This window comes from Acomys minous (assembly GCF_964271855.1).
Source record: "Acomys minous genome assembly, chromosome: 12".
Classification (NCBI taxonomy): domain Eukaryota; kingdom Metazoa; phylum Chordata; class Mammalia; order Rodentia; family Muridae; genus Acomys; species Acomys minous.
The window spans coordinates 98,251,081-98,272,885 of record NC_140493.1 but is presented as its reverse complement, the minus strand read 5'-3'; the positions used below and the strand labels follow the sequence as shown (position 1 = coordinate 98,272,885).

The window sequence follows — 21,805 nt, the reverse complement described above, 5'->3', positions numbered from 1 at the left end:
TTTATAGTATGAAACTGTTTATGACAGTCTCATTCAGTAAACAAAACTAAGATGCAACTCTCTGTGCATCCTATGCTGACCTAACTTTTGGTTATTCCCCGCCTCTACCTCCTAAGTGTTGAGACTACAGTAAGCTAGTTTATTGACTATAAATACCTCATGGAATTTCTGATCTAATGACTTAGCAGAAATAAAGATCTCAAACTATGAAATTGTTATCAGATTGAAACAAAGCAAGAAATCTAGTACCTCTGAATGATCAATGGGAGGAAGAGGATCGATAATTTTTTTGGAAGGTGCAATTGGATTCCCATCACTATCATACTCCAGATTGTCTTCCTCCTCCTCCTGAACCACCCCAGCAGTTGGGTTTTCTGCCATGTATCGAAAATAAGCTTCCTGCAGGAAAGCACAGAAGCACAATCAGATCTAAATACAATGAAAAACATTTCTACCTTTGTAATCGGTGAACACACAGTGTACTGTAAGCTTGGTTAGTTTAAACAAATAGCTACCAAATAAAGAAAGACTTTCACTAGTAATGGTTTCTTTTATAATAGCAATACCCAGAATCAATGAGCAAGACAATGTTATGCAATGTTCTGACTTATCTAACAGAAGTCTTCCTGTTTGTGGGACATTTACCACCCTGCCCAGAGCTGAAAGACACATGCTTTGGCTTTATACCAACCCACAGTGGGCAGCTGACATGGATTTGAAAGATCACAAACCTGCAAAGGCCTGTGCTTCTCACCATCCCACAACTAAACAACAGAAAAAGGAAGTACTAATGGGCAGTTACTAATGTTCCATCTAAACTGTAAGAATCACAAAGATCTACTGGAAAGATGCAAAGGACAACAACAGACCCCATTCCACTGTCACTGGTTTAAGATAATAAACTTAAATTTTGAAGAAAAAAAAAAAACAAACCAAAAACTGAATAAAGCTTTTTTTTTTTTGTAAGTTGACCAAAAATCCCACCTTCAACATAAGGGAAGGCCATAATGAATATAGCACTAACGTGTCACACAGGTATAAAAGGAGAAAGTCATTCAGTGAAGGCAAGCTCTAGCCTGTCCCCAGTACAGACTTTGTAGAGTAAAAATAAAAAATAGAAATACTGCATAGGAACTCACTTGATCATCTTCCTCTTCAATGTCATCTCGAATACCCCTGGAAAAACAAGCGGAGAAACAAACTTCCCTGCAAATGTTCCACATACCCAGCTCCATACTTAGAGCAGATTAGTGTTGAATTCCGTACAGTATAGGAACTCTCAACACTAAGGATAACAAAGCAGCAATGACCATACTGTACTGTACACAATCCACCATGATATATGTGTGGCTTAATTCTATGCTTTCCTTCTTTTTTCACCGAGATGGTATGGTACCCCTAGAAACATCAAATTACTAACTGATATGAGAAAAGACAAGATGGTACACGCCTTTGATCCCAGCACTCAGGAAGCAGAGGCAGGTAGATCTGTGAGTTCGAGGCCAGCCTGGTCTACAGAGTGAGTTCCAGGACAGCCAGGACTACACAGAGAAACCCTGTCTCAAAACAAACAATCAAAAAACTAAAACCTTTCTTTGTGAAGGTAGGTAGCAATCGATCCTAAGTTTTGTCAATATATACAACAAACATAACAAACCCTCATGGATTTGGTATACAGTTGAAAGAATATCCCAACTTTATTGTCCCTGTGAGCTTCTAGCTCTAGAATAATTGCTTTCAGCCAAAATCAGCCACCATAAGGATGGAGAGAGAAAGGAAAACTACACCGACTCCTTCATGAGTCTAGAATTAAAACTAGTATTTCACATAGAGAACGGAACTTGCTGTATCTCCTAGGAGTCTACTGTATTAATTATTATTGCTTACTTCCCACGGTCATATTTTTCTAACCAGCTTTTCTACCTAACTTAGAGTCTCTATTATTCCTAAGGCAACCTGCACACAATACGACCAGCACAGGACAGCTGGGAGAAAGATGCAATACACAGCAAGCACCAAAAGATGGCTGAGTCTCCATCTGGCATAGAATCCTCAGGAGGGGCCTGAGCACGACTGATTGCTAGGCAGAGAGAGAAAAAGGTCCAAACATGTCTAGCAAAAGGTTTTAGGAGTGTATTCAGCAAAGGAAAAAGATTTCTTTTTCTTTTTTAGTTTTTCGTGATAGGGTTTCTGTGTTATCTTGGCTGTCCTAGACTCACTCTGTAGACCAGGCTGGCCTCAAACTCACAGCAATTTGCCTGCTTCTGCCTCCCAAGTGCTGGGAATTAAAGGTGTATACTACTACGCCTAGCTGGAAGAAGATTTCTTTCACAGAAAATAAAGCATTCAAGTTCAGGATTTGGTTGCTAAAGAGTAAGATCACTCTTTAGATGAAATTAGGTTTTATTTATTCCTGATCTTTATAATAACTTCTAATAATGATCACACAGGTATGAGGCTATTTAGTATTATTACGAGACAAAATCTGAAACAAGAACCCAAACTTTAGTAGGTATACTTCCTTTATCCTCATTATAATTCATTTCCTATTTCCTGGACAATTATTTATAAGCAAATTCTACTAAACAGAATGCCCTTTAGTTATTACAAAAGCAGACTCTGCCACCTTCAGACTAGAGAATTACTCAAGATATGGAGATAACACAAGTTATCTTAATATAATTTATTTTAATATTCTTCCCTTTATAAACTTTTGTGAATAATCTTTGCCACACTTCAACAATTTCTATACAACTTTTGTGAGAGTGAAGAAAACTTACTTTACGTTTTTTCTTTCCTTGTCCTTTTCTTCAAGTCTCTTCATATCTCTAGCTGCCTGATCCTAATGAAATAAAAGGCTACATGAGTCAGATCAGTTTAAAACACTGCAAGAACAATTTCATTATCAACAATTTGCACACTGAATCATGTTACTCACAGCTTTCCTTATGTTGTGATACCTGCATTGCTGTAATGTTTCACGAAGCTTTGACAAATATTTTTCAAAGACAAATATCCAAATGTCTTTTACTATACATAGATTTCAGTTTTTAACTAATACATATGCCATATATATACATATAAATGCATATACATTTCCTAAATGCTTAATTCACCACCAATAATCTTGGCTAATTTTTTAGAAAAGAAAATAACTTTCTACAGATGTCCTTAAATTTAAGCAAATCAGCCTTTAAGTTTAGCTTGAAATAGGCCTAATTAAAACAACAAAACCAAAATCTACCACTTCCACCAAAAACCAACCAACCAAACAAACAAAAAACAAACAAACAACAACAACAACAACAACAACAACAAAAAACAGAGAAAATCCAAAGGGGTAAAGGTATGTATATTGAGTTCTGGTTCTTATTTTAAAAAGATAGCTCTGAGCTGGGTGGTGGTGGCACACGCCTTTAAATCCCAGCACTCGAGAGGCAGAGGAAGGAGGATCTCTGTGAGTTCAAGGCCAGCCTGGTCTATAAAGCGAGTCCAGGACAACCAAGGCTACACAGAGAAACCCTGTCTCAAAAAACCAAGAAAGAAAGAAAAAAAAAAAAAAAGATAGCTCTGAACTTAAGAGCAAGTCTCTCATTGGAGAGATGGCTCAGAGGTTAAGAGCACTGTCTGTTCTTCCAGAGGTCCTGAGTTCAATTCCCAGCAGCCACATGGTGGCTCACAACCATCTATAATGAGATCTGGTGTTCTCTTCTGGTGTGTAGATACACATGTAGACAGAATACTGTACAAACAATAAATAAATCTTAAAAAAAAAAAAAGAGTAAGTCTCTCCTCCCCTTTTCTTTCTTCTTCCTGTTTGTTGGGGGGAAGGGGCGTAGCCCTTCTGAGGCAAGGTCTTTCTATGCAGCCTAGGCTAGCCTCTACCTACTGATGCTCCTGCTTCAGTCTGCGCCAAGTGCTGGGATTATAGGCCATGCCACCATACCTGGCCCCTACAGTGACTCTGCTAGATGCTCCAACATATGGCATTTTTGCTTTTATAAATAGAGTGAGGTGGATAAGTAAGAATAGTGATCAGGATGGGAGGGGCTAGAGATGTTTCTAAACATTTTCCAGTAAGAAGAGCCCAAAAGCCCAGCATAGTGGCACACACCTTTAATCTAAACACTTAGGAGTCAAAGGCAGATTGATCTCTGTGAGTTCAAGGCCAGCCTGGTCTGTATAGTGAGTTCCAGGACAGCAAGGGCTACAGAGATACTCTGCCTCTCAAAACCAAAAAAACCCCTATAATAAAAATTACCAGCTGGTAGTGATGGTGCACGTCTTTAATCCCAGCACTTGGGAGGCAGAGGTAGGTGAATTGCTGTGAGTTCAAGTCTACGAGTACAGGATAGTCAAGACTACACAGAGAAACTCTGTCTCAAAAAACAAAAAACTAATCATAAATACTAATAAGGTTGAAAATGTGTTATAAAAGCCACTAAATTAAAAGTGTGCCAAGCTGGGTGTCGTGGTACATGCTTTTAATCTCAGTACTCAGGAGGCAGAAGCAGGCGGATCTCTGTGATTCCCAGGCCAGCCTGGTCTACAAAGTGAGTCCAGGACAGCCAGAGTTGTTACAACAGAGAAACAATGTCTTGGAAAACAAACCAACAGAAAAGTATTGATGTTATGCTTTCCATAGGCAGTTCTTATACATTAAAAAAAAAATTACAATGACAAATCACTGATCTAAGCTGATCCTTTGCTTTACACATTTGGAAATCAAAGTTATAAAAAATATTTTTGTCCAAAGCCTTTCATTATCATTATCATTATCAAAAGAATGTGAATTTTTCTATCTTTTTATTTTAATTTCATTCTATGTGTATGTATGTTTTGTCTGCATTGGCTCTCCTGGGATGGAGTTATAGAAGAGTGTGAACTGCTGTGTAGGCGCTAGGACTCAAACTCAGGTGGTACTCTGGAAGGAGACAGTGCTTGTAAATTGTTGAACTATCTCTCCAGTCCCCCACACCACCTTTAAAAAGGAAAGCCACTACATATACCATGGCATGACCAGCTGTTCTATACATAAATGTTTTCACCAAAGAGGAACTATTTTTAAAAGAAACATTAGGGGCTGGAGAGATGGCTCAGAGGTTAAGAGCACTGCCTGCTCTTCCAAAGGTTCTGAGTTCAATTCCCAGCAACCACAGGGTGGCTCACAGCCATCTAGCATACACATGCAGGCAGAATACTGTATAAATAATAAATAAATCTTTTAAAAAAGAAAGAAAAAAAATTACACACAACTACTTTTCAAGGGACTGAGCTGCTAGAGACAAGGCTAGGGCTATAAACCAAATATAATGTTGTTACATATGAAACAAATCATTTGCAGAACATGATTCTTTGGGGTTTTGTTTTGTTTTTCAAGATAGGGTTTCTTTGTGTAGCCTGGGGCTGTCTTGGAACTTACTCTGTAAACTGTGCTGACTTTGAACCCAGAGATTTGCCTGCCTCTACCTCCCGAGTGCTGGAATTAAAAGTCTGTGCCATCACATCTGGCTTATTCTTTTTTAAAAAGATGATGATGATGATTATATTTTATGTGTACATGTATGTAAATGTACATGCTATGTGTATTGAGGTGGTATTTTTTGTGCACTGTGCACAGGTTGTCTTTGTGTCTTTTTATTATTCAAATGCTGATTTCTTTTTTTTTTGTTTTTTTTTTTTGTTTTTTTTTTTGTTTTTTGAGACAGGGTTTCTCTGTGTAGCCTTGGCTGTCCTGGACTCGCTTTGTAGACCAGGCTGGCCTCGAACTCACAGCGATCCGCCTGCCTCTGCCTCCCGAGTGCTGGGATTAAAGGCGTGCGCCACCACGCCCGGCTTACAAATGCTGATTTCTGTACCAGCAGAGATCTAATTACAGGCCAGACTTTGTACTGTTATTCTTATGGCTGCATCATATTTTATAAACACTCCCTCCAATACCTTCTGATTGGTTTAATAAAGAGCTGAATGGCCAATAGCCAGGCAGGAGAAGAAAGGCAGGCCCTTCAGGGAGAAATAGGAACTCTGGGGAAAAAAAAATCGCAGGTGGAGGATTCACCAGCCAGACATAAGGAAGAAACAGGTGCCACTAAGAGACTAAAGAGAGAACAAGCCACATGGCAGAACATAAATTAGTATAAATGAACTTAAATTGTAAGAGCTGATTGGGAACAAGCCTAGGCTAAAGGCAAGTTTTCATATTAATAAAAGGTCTTCGTGTTATTATTTAAAAACTGGTGGTCCAAAGAACATCCCATGATATGTGTGCCAGGTACACACAGAGGGTAAATAAAATATCAAATTTCCTGGAACTGGAGCTGCTATGCAGGTGCTAGAAGTTGAACCCAGGTTCTCTGGGACACCAGCTCATGCCATCTAGTCCCACATATTCTTTTAAGCCTATATAAATCTTTCATTAGAATAAGGTCTCAAAGAGTGTGGTGTGGAGTGGGTGTGGTGGCACATGCCTTTAATCCCAGCACTCAGGAGGCAGAGGCAGGCAGATCTCTGAGTTCGAGGACAGCCTAGTCTACAAAGTGATTCCAGGACAGCAAAGGCTACATAAAGAAACCCTGTCTTGAAAAACAAAACCAAAAACAAACAAACAAAAAGTAATAAATCTAAATACTTAACAAGTAACAAGCTAGCAATAAATGAATGAAGCTAGGATAAGAAAAATTACATACATGCCTTGAGCATAGGTCTTATGAAGTAAGCTGTCATGGTACTGGAAGACTATTTAGGCTGCTGTGGGTCTTACTTGGTTCCATGGTTGATAAAAGTTAGGCACAGGATACATGAAGGTTATGATTTAGTTATGAAGTGCTCCTAAAAAGAGTCCTATCAGGGCTGGAGAGATGGCTCAGAGGTTAAGAGTACTGTCTGTCTTCTTTCTTGAGTTCAACTCCCAGCAACCACATGGTGGCTCATAACCTCCTGGTGCCCTCTTCTGGCCTGCAGGTGTACATGCAGGCAGAGCACTGTATACATAATAAATAAATCTTAAAAAAAAAAAAAAAAAGAGTCCTATATAGGAGGGGAAGCTGGGATTGGGATTTAAAGTAAACAAAGAACTTAAAAAAAAAAAAAGGTCTTGCACGGGGTTTAGTGCTGAGTTGGTGGCACTACAGAGAAAGTTCTACACAGTTCAGGTGGCGGGCCCTTTCAGTTGTCTTGTTTCTGGCCTCTCTCTGTCTCTCTGTTTCCTGGCCATCAAGATGTGAATTGCTGTGCTCCACTGTGCCTTTCCCATGATGAGGAACCAAGTTCAGTGAAACGGTGAGTCAAACAGGACGTCCTCTACTGAACTGGCTTTCTTCAGGTATGGTCGGAATGCGCTGTCTCACTAACACAGGAGTTCACTCCACTATTCTGCTTTTATATATTTGAAGTTTCCCATACTTTATGCAAAAAGCAAAATGTCAGAGATGGGAAGAAAATGAGAAAATGCAAACACCAAAGACACCATGAGACATTTTAAGAAGGTAGTTATGGGCTGGAGAGATGGCTCAAAGGTTAAGAGAACTGGCTGCTCTTCCAAAGGTCCTGAGTTCAACTCTCAGCACCCACATGGTGGCTCACAACATCTATAATGAGACTGGTGCCCTCTTCTGGAATGCAGGCACACATGTGGGCAGAATACTGTATAAATAATAAATAAATCTATAAGTCTTAAAAAAGAAGGAGGAGGAGGTAGTTATGATTTCAGTTTCTACAGACAAGCTATGGTTGTTGACAATGCCGATAACAGGAAAGAACAAAACTACAGAATAAAGTACTTTAATCTTAAGTACAGAGTTCTTAAGGTTTAGCTTCCTTATGAAGTAGGATTTAATAAATACTAGAGTGCATAAAACAGTATCCACTTAAGACCACACTAAGACTATTATAACAAAACATACATTTGAGTTAACTATGTTCAAACATTGCAATGTACTATTCCTGCCACTCATTGATTAACTCTGAAAATACAGGGCAAATGGAGAGAGCAAAACTCTAACCCCCCCCCCAAAACAAAACAACAATTTTGTTAACTACTTCAATCTGCTCAATATTTTAAGGAAACAAGAGCCAACACTTGCCTCCACTTCAGCCATGAATGCCTCTAAGGGGTCATCATCACTGTCAGAATCTGTTGGCTTGGAATGGAACTGCTGACGAGTAGGTGAGTTTTCAGCAGGGATGTACGGTAAATCTACGTTGCTAGAGTCTTCTTCTTCATCTTCAAAGTACCTGAAAATGAAAACAACTAGTAAAGTGACTGAAACCTTTGCCAACACAAACTCTTACTGTACTATTTCTACTATTAAGAGAATTCTCAGCGCTCAGCTGGGTTTGTTGGCAAATGTCTATGAACCTATAGCACTAAGGAGATTGTGAGTGCAAGGCCAGGAAGGCTACATACTGAGATTCTGCTTTAAAAACAAGTCCACCAAACTCCACATGAATTATATTAAAATCTTCAGTAGATTCTAATCTTCAGTTGACTCAAACACCAAAATCATGTGTTTGTTGTGTTAACTAGTGATTAGAACACTAATCAGGGCGAAAATGTTCCTGGAACAATATCACCAAGCATACAAATACTGTATTCGTCAAAGTAAATATACTTAGAAACAACACAATTGGGGGGGGGGGCACACTCCAATCCTGGCAGTCATTATTATTACTTGGGAACAAGATTTCTTTGCTTCAATTTCTACCAAAAGAATAAATAACTCACATTGGTTCAATCACCAAGAATTATCACTTACGCATTTTCTTCATCAAAGTTGGCCCGTTTAGATCCAATTTTGTAGAAAGAAGGAAGCTGTGGTGGAGCAGACTTTCCAAATCCAGAAGAAGAGCTGGCTGCCCCAAAGGCACTGTGGGACTGCTGTGGCAGTTTGGCTTCCTCCTTCTTCCCAGCACTGATGGCAAAACCTCCAAAGCCAAATCCCCGCTTGGTTCCAGGGCCGCCTTTGTTCCAGTTCATGATGCCAGTGACTGGTGTTAGAACAAGACACACATATATTAGTTTGACTTTGTGAACAGGCCCACTAACATTCATTTCATTTTCAGTGTCTAGCCATAAATTTAATTTTTCGATGGTTCTGCTTAGTGGTAGAGTATTTGCCACGTGTGTGCAGGAGGACCCAGAAACACATCAACTGTACCACATGTACCACTGGCCTTCAGATACAATTATAATAGTGACCAAATAATTACTTTTCCCTTACAATATTGAAGAAACTAAACCAAATTCATTTTACTGCGATCCCAAACAAAAGGAGTACTTTTATTGAGTTGCCTAAATTAGCAATTTTATTACAGGGTGTTTTAAAAAAATCCTCCTATGACATTAACTACTCTGAACCTTTAATATAGGAAAGGCATTGTAAGACAATCTCCTAATCTTAATTATTATGTGTGTGCACAAACATGTGCGTTACATGCTATGGCACAAGTGTGGAGATGAGAGGACAATTCTCAGCAGGTTCTCTTCTGTCACCTTGTGGGATCTGGAGGTCAAAACTCAAAAGTTTATCAGGCCTCTACCAAGGTATCTATCACTGGCTCTTAATCTTTGCTGGCACCCCACCCCCTTTCTCTGTAGTCTTGGCTGGTCTCAAAGTCAAAGATGCACCTGCAGCTTGAGTGCTATGATTAAAGGTGTGTGCACCACCCCTGGCTCAAATATTTATTTTTAAGAACTTATACTGTACCATGAAGAAACAAATCTCAGAAAACAAGATCCACAATTATAATGCTTCTATAACAAAGACTAAAAAGTCACTAAAAAGACTAAATGTGGCATGGTTGTGGATAGCTGTAATTTCAGCACTCAGGAAGGCTTGGGAGTTCAAGACCAATCTGAGCCACATAGGCAACTCCAGCGACCTGTCTCAAAGACATTGCTTCACTGAAGGAACAAAGCAAAAGCTATCCCAAGTTAAAACTAAAAATGAGCACCTGGCAATTAACATCTGGAAAAATCAAAGAATTAAACTTCAAAAAACAAGATACTTGGTGGTACACACCTTTAATCCCAGCCCTTGGGGAGGCAGAGGCAGGCAAATCGGTGTGAGTTTGAGGCCAGCCTGTTCTACAAAGTGAGTCCAGGACAGGCAAGGCTACACAGAGAAACCCTGTCTCAAAAAACAAAACAAAACAAACAAACAAACCAAAACCCAAGATACTATCTATATACAAGTCTGAAAAGACAGCTAAAACTCATAGATTTATTCAACAATTGTCCATTAGAACACCATCCAGGAAGCGACCAGTTGCTTTGAGTATGGTTAAGGATTACAGTGAAATGTCCTTGGTATGAACAAAATCAGTGTACAATTTTTATTAGTCTTAGTTCCAAAACCCTTTTTAAAAATAACATAATTTACCTGAGTCTGGGCATGGTGGCACATAAGCCTTTAATACCAGCACCCAGGAGCTGGACATTTGTGAGTCCACACAAGGAATTTTAGGTCAGCCAGGGCTATATAATGAGACCCTGACTCAAACACACAAACAAACAAGGGCTGGAGAGATGGCTGAGAGGTTTAGGGCACTGACTGGTCCTCCAGAGGTCCTGAGTTCAATTCCCAGCAGCAGCCACATGGTGGCTCACAACCATCTATAATGTGGTTTGATTCCCTCTTCTGGCCTGTAGGTGTATGTGCCAGCAGAGCCACTCTATACATAATAATAAATAAAAGTCGTTAAATCAAACAAACACACAAAAATAAGACTACTCAAAATTTTCTTTTCTAGACACAGAATTGTTATATCCTGTTAATTTTTCATGAATGTATATACACATACACAAAAATTTGAGCAAAACTGAAACAATATACTGTTACTGACTCTTTACCTGATATACTATGCCAATCAATGGCAATAAATATATCTGCTGCTGGTTCATACTAAATCTTTGCAAATTCTATTTCTTTCCTTACATAATTTTTAAAATGTAATTTGCTTAGTCAAGGAAACATTTATTCTAAGACTTTAAAATCTGATGACTACTTGCATTTATAGACATTACACAGAGTGAAATGAGGGCATTTAGGTGGGTGGTGTGACTCTGTTGATATAAAAGCATGTGCTATACACATATAGCTAGAATGCTATCAGAATGCTAACAGCAGGTGTTTTCATCTCTTCTGCTTTGCTATTTACTATTAATAGGAAATATCAAATGTTTATAAAAGGCTCTGAAGCCAACGTGGAGTTAAAAAAAAAAAGTACCTTTTACATTTAACATGACTGAAGGGATCTGAACAACAGGCTCAGTATTTTTCTGCGGTTGTGCCCCTTACCTATACACCCCAATAGGTTGTCTGAATATACCATTTAGCTTAACTGGCTTGGTGTAATATTAAGGCACCTACTGTCACCCTTAGATCATGTTTAGCTCCAGAAAGACTATTTTCCCTCAATTTTGGATATTTCATGCTCCATAAAATTTTGTTTTGGGCCTTCCACATTTTTTTTTTTTTAACGGAGACAGGGTTTCTCTGTGCAGTCGTGGCTGTCCTGGACTCTCTTTGCAGATCAGGCTGGCCTCAAACTCACCGCCTCTGCCTTCCCTACCTTTTAAGCAGCAGCATCACCACAGTAATCCAGCAATGGGAAACCTGAGGTTGAGGATCAGCTCACAGTGCGTGCTAGACTAGCCTGGGGTCAAACATTTCATAAGGGGGTCCCTTCAACCAAAAAAGATCAATGCAATTTTAGTGAGATCAAACTTCATGTAAGAAATATAAAAAAGGGCTGGAGAAATGGCTCAGTAGTTTAGAGCACTGGCTGCTCTTCCAGAGGACCCAGGTTCAATTCCCAGCATCTACATGGCAGCTCACAATTGTATGTAACTTCAATTCCAGGGGATCTAACGACCTCGCATAGATATACGCAGGCAAAACACCAACTCATATTTAAGAAAAAGAAAGAGGCTGGAGAGATGGCTCAGAGGTTAAGAGCACTGTCTGCTCTTCCAGAGGTCCTGAGTTCGATTCCCAGCAACCACGTGGTGGCTCACAACCATCTATACCCTCTAATGGCCTCTTCTGACATGCAGGTGTACACGCACTCATATATATATAAAATAAATAAAAATAAATAAAAATAAAATAAAAAGAAAGAAAAGAAAAAAAAGAAATACAAGCAAAATGAAGTTTAATGTCTGATAATTTGGGGGTTTTTTTTTGTTTTGTTTTTTTGTTTGTTTTTTGAGACTTGGTCTGTACATACAGCCTTGGCTGTCCTGGAAATATGTAGACCACATTGGTCTTGAACTCAAATATCCACCTGCTTCTGCCTCCTGAGTAATGAATGGGATAAAAATTATGTGCAACTGTGGTTGGCTATCTGACAATATATTTTTAAAGTTATCTTTTATTTTATTTGGTGGTTGCTTTGCTAGAATGTGTGTTTGCATACCACTTGCACCCTGGTGCCTCCTGAGCCAGAAGGTGTCAGATCTTCTGGAACTGGATGTACAATGGTTGTAAGGTGCCATGTGGGTGCTGGAAATCGAGTCTGGGTCCTCTAGAAGAGCAACCAGTGCTCTTAGCTGCTGAGCCTTCTCTCTAGCTCCAGGGATAATACTTTTTTGTTTTGTTTTTTTTTGAGACAGGGTTTCTATGTAGCCCTGGGGGGCCTCAACTCCTGCCTCTGTCTACGTGAGTGCTGAGATTATAGGCATGCACTACCATGCCCAGCTGGGATAATACTTTTTAAATAGTTTATAAGCCTATCCTTTTAAGACTTCTTACTAAGCAACAGGTGGACTTTTAAATTTAAATTTAATTTTTCTCATTCTGTATTGCAGGGAGCAATGAAGTCCTGAATAAATGTGTATTGCTGACACAGGCATGACCAAGTCAAGTACCACAGTACCTCAGCCATGGAATTGGCAAGGCCTTCCTTCAGTCAGGTTACCCACCCCCATGTGAACAGAAAGTATCTACCACAGCTTCCTTGTAGATGACTGATGGTGGCGGAGCCTGAGAGTGCCCTTCACGCAGAGACCCCCTACTGAGGTGAGCTCAGCAGCATCTTAGTTCAGCTGTATATAATAAACCCATCGCGTCTCCAAGCTGCTAGTACACATAGGAGTGCATGACCCACCTGACCTCAGCTTCTCTGTCTGTCTGTCATTTCTTCATTCCTTGTTGTCCCCTTAAGTCAATCCCAAGACTATGGAGGTCACAGTAATATATAACATTATTAATGAGCCAAGTCACCCAGAAGCAGAGGAAGGACAGTGGAAAGACTGAAAGGTTGCTGAGGGAGCAGGTGTACTTGGATTGGAATGTATGCCTACTACACATGAAGCCCTGGGTTTAATCTCACAATGCAAAACAAAACCAAATAAGGCAGAATGTCTTCTTCTTTTTTAAAATAAGTCTTAAAAAAAAAAAAAACAACTTGTCTTGCCAGGCATGGTAGCGCATACCTTTAATCCCAGCACTCAGGAGGCAGAGGCAGGTGGACTGCTGTGAGTTCGAGGCCAGCCTGGTCTACAAAGCCAGTCCAGGACAGCCAAGGTTACCACAGAGAGACCCTGTCTCAAAAAACCAAAACCAAAACCAAAAGACTTGTCTTTATTTATATGCATACAGTGTTCTATGTACATGTACTCGTGCAGGCCAGAAGAGGGCACGAGATCTCATTATAGATGGTTGTGAGTCACCATGTGGTTGCTGGGAATTGAACTCAGGACCTTTGGAAGAACAGCCAGTGCTCTTAACCTCTGAGCCATCTCTCCAGCCCCCACCAAATGCTCTTAACCACTGAGTCATCCTCCAGCCTGCAATAATGTCTTCTAACAAAAGAAGTATACTAGTTTGTTGGTGGTTGGAGAGGGGTTCCTGAGTTGATTAGCGGTGAAAGGTTCAAAGTTTTTCCTGGAGGTGATACTAACATTAAGCTTTGAAATCTGAAGTAGTAATGGATCTGAGAAGCACCCGAGGAATATCATTTTAGAGTACGCAGAACATGCCTACAATAATATCACTCCAGAGGCCCAGGCAGGAATAAGTTTAAGACCAGCCTGGGCCGCAAGGTAAAAGCCTATCAAGAAAGAAAGAAAGAAAGAAAGAAAGAAAGAAGAGAAGAGAGAAAAAAAAAAGAGGGGAGGGAGAGAGGAAAGGAGGTGCTGGAGAAATGTCTCAGAAGAGCACTGGCTGTTCTTCCAAAGGTCCTGAGTTCAATTCCCAACAATCACAATGTGCCTCATAACTATCTGTAATGAAATCTGGTGCCCTCTTCTGGCCTGCAGGCAAAATACTGTATAAATAGTAAATAAATAAATCTTAAAAAAAAAAAAAAAAGAAAAGAAGAGAAAAAGAAAGAACCCACCCAGCACGCCTTTAATCCAACCCAGCACTAGAGAGGCAGAGGCTGACTGATCTCTCTGAGTTCAAAGCCAGCCTGGTTTACAAAGTGAATTCAGGACAGCCAGGGCTATTACACAGAGAAACCCTGTCTCAAAAATTCAGAAAAAGAGCTGGAGATGGCTCCGAGGTTAAGAGAACTGACTGCTCCTCAAGAGGCCCTGAGTTCAATTCCCAGAAATCACATGGTGGCTCATAGCCATCTATGTGATCTGATGCTCTCTTCTGGCCTGCAGTTGTACTGACAGGCAGAGCACTGTATACATAATAAATAGATAAATCTTTAAAAAAAGAAAAACCAGAAAGAAAAAACAAAGAAATCAAGAAGGAAGAAAGGAAGGTAAGAAAGAAAAATTTAAATCAGGTAACAGGAGCCCAAATTCATACAAACTCAGTAGTAGTTAGTGTTGTCCCATTTGTGAGTTATAATTCTTAATGAATTCAAAAAGAAACGTGTTAGCTTTAGTTACTTAGTATGCTAAGAACACAGCCCAAAAAAAAATTTTATAGCTAAAATTATCACTAATTCTAAATAAAAAGGGACATATTTCAGGTCAGTGTTTTAGAAAGACTGCATGAGAAAGCAAAAAATATTAACAAGCTTTTAAAATAAATTTTAGGTAAACATAGAAAGTAATATATTTCAGGCTGGAGAGATTACTCAGTGGTTAAGAGTACTGTTCTTCCAGAGGTCCTGAGTTCAATCCCCAGCAACCACATGGTGGCTCACACCCATCTATAATGAGATCTGATGCCCTCTTCTGGCCTGCAGGTGTGCACGCAGATAGAGCATTCATATGAGTAAAATAAATAAAAATTTAAAAATTACAAAAAGAAAGTAATATATTTCATCATAGGATTTTCATACACTATATTTTGTTGGTTTTGGTTTCAAATAGAATTATCTTGAGTTAAGGAAATATATGGAAGGAAGGAGAAAAAGACAGCAGATCTGAATCATTTATTTAAGGTACCCAAGAAAAAGCCATCAACAGCATAGCGTGGTGAGAAACTGTTAAGAACACCCTGGGAAGCTTTAAGGATTGGGTAAAGGGATGTGGTATCATTAACAAGAGATGGAAACTCATGTGTGGAAATTGGCAAGTATAGTTTCACATCCGTGGGAAAGCCAAAGGGGAGATGCCAAAGGGTAACTGCAGAGTAGACCTGCAGAAGAGCTACAGATCTGATGAACTGCATCTGAGAATATTGACACAGATAAAATAGGAGGAAAAAGGCAGTGAGTAGAGGCAATATAAATCTTTTGTTTGTTTGTTTTGTCTTTCGAGACAGCATTTCTCTGTGTAACATTGGCTGCTCTGGACTCTCCTTTGTAGACCAGGCTGCCCTCGAACTCACAAAGATCCCCCATGTGTCTGCCTCTCAAGTGCTGGGATTAAAGGCGCGTGCACCACGCCTGGCTTGGCAATACACATCTTACAGTATGTCAATATTTTAGGAATGGGCAGTTTACATGGACTTCCACGGAGAACTGAGAAATGGAGATTATTAAAACAGATAACAGTAAGTTCATAATACCCTAATTTTTATTTTGTTGAATAAAGTTTATAAAGATAAACATATCCAGGCACAGTGGTGCACTCCTGTAAACTCAGCATTCTGGGAGTTTGAGGCAGGCAGATCTCTGGGAGTTTGAGGCCAGCCTGGTCTACAAATTGAGTCCAAGGCAGCCAAGGCTACACAGAGAAACCTTGACTCAAAAACCAAACCAAACCAAACCAAACCTTGGCTTAGGCTCTTAAAAACCCCAAGCATACACTGAGGGGCTGGAGAGATGCCCCAGTGGTGAGAAGCCCTCACTGCTCTTCCAGAGGTCCTCAGTTAAGTTTCCAGCACCGACATGGCAGCTCATACTGTCTAATGCTGTCTTCTGTTGTGCGTGCAAAGTTCTCATATACATAAAATACATTAAAAAATCTCTAACAAATATTGTTTGAAAAGCCATCCACCACTGGTTAATCTAGTCAAAAGGATATGAATATTCAAAATTAACTACAGTATTGCTATTTGTAGGTCTGTTCAAAACACAATTGCCCTCTTGTTAGCATGTATGCACAAGCATGCACACCTTCCCTTGGTTTATAATTATTGGCTTCCACCATGGTAGAAAACATGGATCAAACAGCCCTGAAACCTTACCTCTGCCTACACAAACACTTCTCAAATTGATGACAGGAAAGAAAAGGAACCATTCTGAAGCTTCAGGGCATGTATTTACCACATGGCTTCCTATACTCAGGTAGACCTCACTAAAAACAAACTCAACAACAACCCAGTTTTAAAAATAGGTAAGGAGGATCTGGGTGCGGAGGCACACCTTTAATCCCAGCACTCGGGAGGCAGAGGCAGGCGGATCGCTGTGAGTTCAAGGCCAGCCTGGTCTACAAAGTGAGTCCAGGATGGCCAAGGTTACACAGTGAAACCAGTCTCGAAAAACCAAGAAAGAAAAAAACAAAACAAAACTCCAAAACAACAACAACAACAACAACAACGGGCTATCTCATAATGCCTCAAACAAATGCCCAGAAAACAGCTTTTTATTAAGATATCCTTTGATCTTGAAGAGTATCAAAGAAATTCCCTTGCTTAATAATGGTCAGAGCCACAAAAGTAAATAAAGATGAGTAGTATATCACCCATCTTCTAGCTGCCCCTAAGAGAGTAACACAAGTATTCTCAGAAAGTGCTCTCAAGAGAAACACACTGCTCACTACACTGTCAACCCCTGCATAGTCGCCATGAGGAAGACAGAAGACAGTTTGTTGTATTCACTGTGGATCATCAAGGCTGAAAGGCAACTCTACCACACCCTGGTCAAGCTCAACAGCCCCATCAGGCTGATGGGAAGAAGGCATAGCCAGGGCTTTATCATGGTGTTAACAGAAGTAGAATCATCTGATACAGTCTAGGGGTTGAGGGTGTAACTCTGGTAGAGAAAGTGCTGGCAGAGATGTAGGGAAACGTGGAATCTTTACACATTACTAGTAGAATGTAAAATGGTTCAATAGCTGTGTCAAGCAGTATTTTTCTTCAAAAAGATCAAGCGGGGGGGGGGGGGGGAAGATGGAGAGATGGCACAGAGGCTAAAGGCACAGACTGCTCTTCCAAAGGACCTAGGTTCAAATCCCAGCACCCACATGGCAGCTCACAACTCTCTGTAACTCCAAGATCTGACACTCTTCACATAGAAATACATACAGGCAAAACACCAATGCACATAAAATAAAGGTAAACTAAAAAAATAAAAGAAAAAGACCAAGCAGGGTCAATACAGCTCAATGGGTAAGAGTACTTGCGAGTCTAGGACAGCCAAGGCTACACAGAGAAACGCTGTCTTGAAAAACCAAAAAATTATGAAACAAAGCAAGCAGGGTTAAGAAGTAAGCTACTGTAGACAAGTCAGAGGACTCATTGAGGTAAATACCAATTAATAAAGAATAGTTCCCACAACACTGTTTCAAGAATGTCTGCTGTATTGGAAAAGTCATAGGATACACAGTTAGCAGCTGCATGTACTACTAGCAAACATTCTGCCATATGTAAAAAGTGAGTTTTATGTAGAGAAGTATAAGATGAAGTAAGAATGAGGCTAGATGAAAACAAAATGAATTCTACTTCCTCTGGCAGAATAGCATTGTCTGTTACTACCATGGTCCCACATAAAGCACAGATACTCAGCAAAACCATCTTCCTCCAAATACCAATTTGTGCTTCTCTCACTCCCTTCAATTGAGTGGCCTCCAGTTAGTCAGATGGAATCAGGCAGTGCATCATGGCAGAAAACGACTTTAACCACTCATACTGCCCAGGGTTTCTGCACATGTAGTTCCTGAAGAAAAATCAATCTTGCCTCTACTTGGAATCCCCCATGCTAAATCTGTTATTGACCTATAAGGTCTTTCTGACCTGCACAGATTACTTTGATACCAATTCTAGAGCATCAACATGAAGAGGGTTTCTCTAGAAAGTGATGTTTCTGTCAAATGCATTCTCTGGTTTTTAAACACCTGACATTGTATTATTTCTTAAACACCATACAGTTCATGACTGAATACTTATCTTTAATCTCTTGGGTCTCTGAGAGCAGACACTTATTGTTCATTCACGTTTAATATGCAAGAGTCTAAAAGTGGAACTACAAGTTGAATGAGGAGGCTCACTGAAGATGGTTTGAGGTCCTGCTTGGTGCCTGGGTACCAAAATGTGATGGTTTAATAAGAAGCCTTAATACAACTGTAAAATGACACCAGCTGGCTGTATTCAAACGCTAGTTCTGCCACTGATAACATGGATCCTGAAGATGCTACTTAATTCTGGGCCATAGAATTTCCATTTGCAAAATGGTGAGCATATCACATACCGTAAGACTTGGAGTAGAAACCTAAGTTATCAGGGACAAAAGTGTGGTGACCCATGCCTATAAATTCAGCACTAGAGGCTCACAGATGAGATCCTGTGAGTTAAGACTAACCTTGCTACACATGAGGTCTTTACCAACATGGCTCAAAAAGGTAGACTGTCCCAAATCCAATAAACAAAAATCAAATACTTTTAGCGAAGCATGGTAACATAGTGTTCAACAGACATCTACAGACATGTTTACATTTCTACAGACATCAATCTCTCCATTGGTAAATTGATAATATCAGACCTAACTGGGATTCACATTCAAGTGTCACACAGCACTCACAGTACCACAATCACAAGTTGACGAGAGGAGTAAATTTCACAAGAGAGAGCTACAGTGACAGTTGGTTAGTATCTACTCTACTTAATAAGCTTAATAAGAACATCTTAAACAGGATGAAGCCAAGCCAGGCGTGGTGGCGCACACCTTTAATTCCAGCACTGGGGAGGCAGAGGCAGGTGGATCACTGTGAGCTCCAGGCTAGTTAGTTCTTTAATAGTTTAACAGGAAACTGTAACAGAATAGTAATAACTATATTCAAATTCTCATTTTGTCAATTTAATGTAACGAAAAGCTGTGGGGAAAACTAAGAATCTCATCATGTTTCAAACCTTAAAAAAAAGAAAAAAGAAAAAAAAAAAGCGACCCAGCACTCAGGAGGCAGAGGCAGGTGGAGTTCTGTGAGTTCTAGGCCAGGCTGGTCTACAAAGCAAGTCCAGGACAGCCAGGGCTACACAGAGAAACCCTGTCTTGAAAAACCACAAGAGAGTGCTGGGCGAGAGTTGTCTTAGAAGCACTCCTTTCCCATCAGTTTTAATGAAGCCAAGGACAACTGGTACCTTTGAAATTGATAGAACACAAATTTGAAGTGTAAGTCACACTATATTATCACAGTCTAAAAGCACAGTGAATGGAATTGTATTACAATGTAAGTCAAATTTATCATCCCTCTGCTTAGACAGCCCCATTTCATGCAGAGTGAAGATGAAGTCTTCAAAATAGTCCACAAGGCCCTGGCTGGTTTGTTTTCTCTCATCTTTCCTAGCTGTATCGCCTATAAGACCCTCATTTGCTAAAGGCTACAAATATACTGCACTCCACCAGGCCCAGCTTTGTCCTCTTCAAGGCTTTATGGCTGCCTGTTCCTCTGCTCACAACATTCCTTTCTCCAGATACTTCCATGGGTGGACTCCCTCACCATCTTCTAGGTCCCTTAAATATCAATAGTTAAAAAAAAAAAAATCAATAGTAAACCTGAAAGAGCTTTCCTGACCACTTTATTGCAAATTGTAGTTTCTCCCAATCCTCCTTTGCATACATACTTTAACATATAGCTCAACACACATTGCTTTTTTCCCCCTCATTAGCAAGTTGTGTGAGGGGACTGGTGAAATGGTTTGGTGGTCAAGGCGCTTGGCAGCACGTCTGACCCAAGTTCCATCCTGAGGACCTACAGGGTGGAAGGAGAAAACTGACTCCCACAGGTTGGCCTCTGACCTCCTGCTACAGTAAGGTATGTTACACACAAATATGTGTAAAAATGTATTTAAAGAGTTTCATGGGGGCAGAGGTCATAGACTTAATACTTAAGCAATGCAAGAGAAAATAGGTGTAGAGGCAACAACTTTTTTTTTTTAATGAATCACATTAAGCCATGTAATTCTCCTTCTGGGTAAAGGAAAACAACATTTTTCATCTCTAAGATTAAATGTTTGTATCAAACTTACTGCTCACTTCCCACCTGCCAGGACATAGTCCCTGCCTTTCAGGAGGTGTGTATAGGAGACAATGCAGAAATACTATTTGCAAAAATAAAAACAATATGCAGGGAAGCCACAGGAAACGACAGCCTAAAGTAGTGGCCAAGAGGGAAAAGCTGACAGAAGAGCTTATATATGCCTCTAAACTACTGAATAGTATAATTTTTTTTCTCAGGTTTCCGGTTCGTGCTTGCAATCCGAATATATTATTTACTCACTCAAGTAGGCCCGGCAGAAAGTTTGTAACTATGGTGACGTTAATCACGATCCTCTCAAGGTTTCACAAAGATCAATGACTTTTTTTTTTTTTTTACAGTCTTCTAATCTGTCAACTTCCGCTACGGAGAAACCCCTATTTGCGAGGCTGCAATTCCCAAACAGCTACGCGCCAGGATCAACAACACTTCCACTGGCTCTCACAGCCCCGGAGCCCAGCACCCCGAAAAAATCCCTTCCTGTAGCCCATCAGGCACCGCCCCCGGAAAGCCGCCAAGTGGGCCTCGTTCAGACGGCCGAGGAGCGGAGCCGTGGGAAGGAAACGCAGCTCCGGAGGGCCGTCCTCGGGGGGCTGCAGACCGCCCACCGGTCCCTTCCCGGATACCCCGCAGCCGCCCAGGTCCCGAGGCTCCGCCGATTCTTTGTTAAGCCAGGCCGCGGTTCCTCCGCCCTCGCCAGGCCCCAGTTACCTCCCGTGCCCCCGGGGCTAGCGGCCCCGCGTCGGGAAAGCCCTTCACACAAACCTGCTGCTGCGGCCGCACACGCAGCTGCTTCTACGGTCGGCGCGAAAGAACCCCCCGCGGCCCTGAGTACGCGCGGTGCGGGCCCGCGTCCAGCCGCTCTTCTCCTCCTCCTCCTCCTCCGCCCCCTTCACCGCCGCCGCCGCCTCACGGCCCGTTGCTGACTGGGGGTGGGGGGGGGGTGGTGGTGAAGGGGTGAGGGGGGGGTGGGAGGGCGCATCTGACATGCGCGCTGAGGAGGGCGCGAGCCGAAGGGTGTGGCTGGAGCTACGGCTCCCGAAAGGTGCCAATTTACGACCGCCCTTCCGATTCCGGAAGGCAACCTATAAGCGCGTCACGCACTCTGGACAGGGACACCTGGTCCTGGATGAAGATTGTGTGTGGCTTGTGGGAGAGACTAGATCTGGGATGAAGACAGCGGTGGTGACTGGGATCCGCCCCCCCCCCAAAAAAAACTAAGATAATAGGGTGTTGATGGATCGGAAACTTCATTTACCTAAGAAT

The 21,805-nt window shown here is 41.0% G+C and overlaps 1 protein-coding gene across 2 annotated transcripts in view; it reads right to left on the bottom strand.

The window, feature by feature from the left end:
• The window catches only part of DDX42 (DEAD-box helicase 42), a 38,099-nt gene extending 16,594 nt beyond the window's left edge, over positions 1 to 21,505 (bottom strand). The window contains exons 1-6 of one of the 2 annotated variants that reach the window (XM_084748509.1): positions 21,305 to 21,505; positions 8,754 to 8,985; positions 8,082 to 8,232; positions 2,781 to 2,842; positions 1,140 to 1,176; positions 250 to 399 (exon numbers count right to left, since the gene is read on the bottom strand). In XM_084748509.1, the coding sequence (XP_084604635.1) occupies positions 250 to 399; positions 1,140 to 1,176; positions 2,781 to 2,842; positions 8,082 to 8,232; positions 8,754 to 8,974 (621 nt within the window). In that variant the 5' untranslated portion in view covers positions 8,975 to 8,985; positions 21,305 to 21,505. Of the gene's footprint in view, positions 1 to 249; positions 400 to 1,139; positions 1,177 to 2,780; positions 2,843 to 8,081; positions 8,233 to 8,753; positions 8,986 to 20,782; positions 20,969 to 21,304 lie in introns of those variants that run through there. The other variant, XM_084748510.1, reaches the window with a different exon arrangement.
• Positions 21,506 to 21,805: the final 300 nt, after the last annotated feature.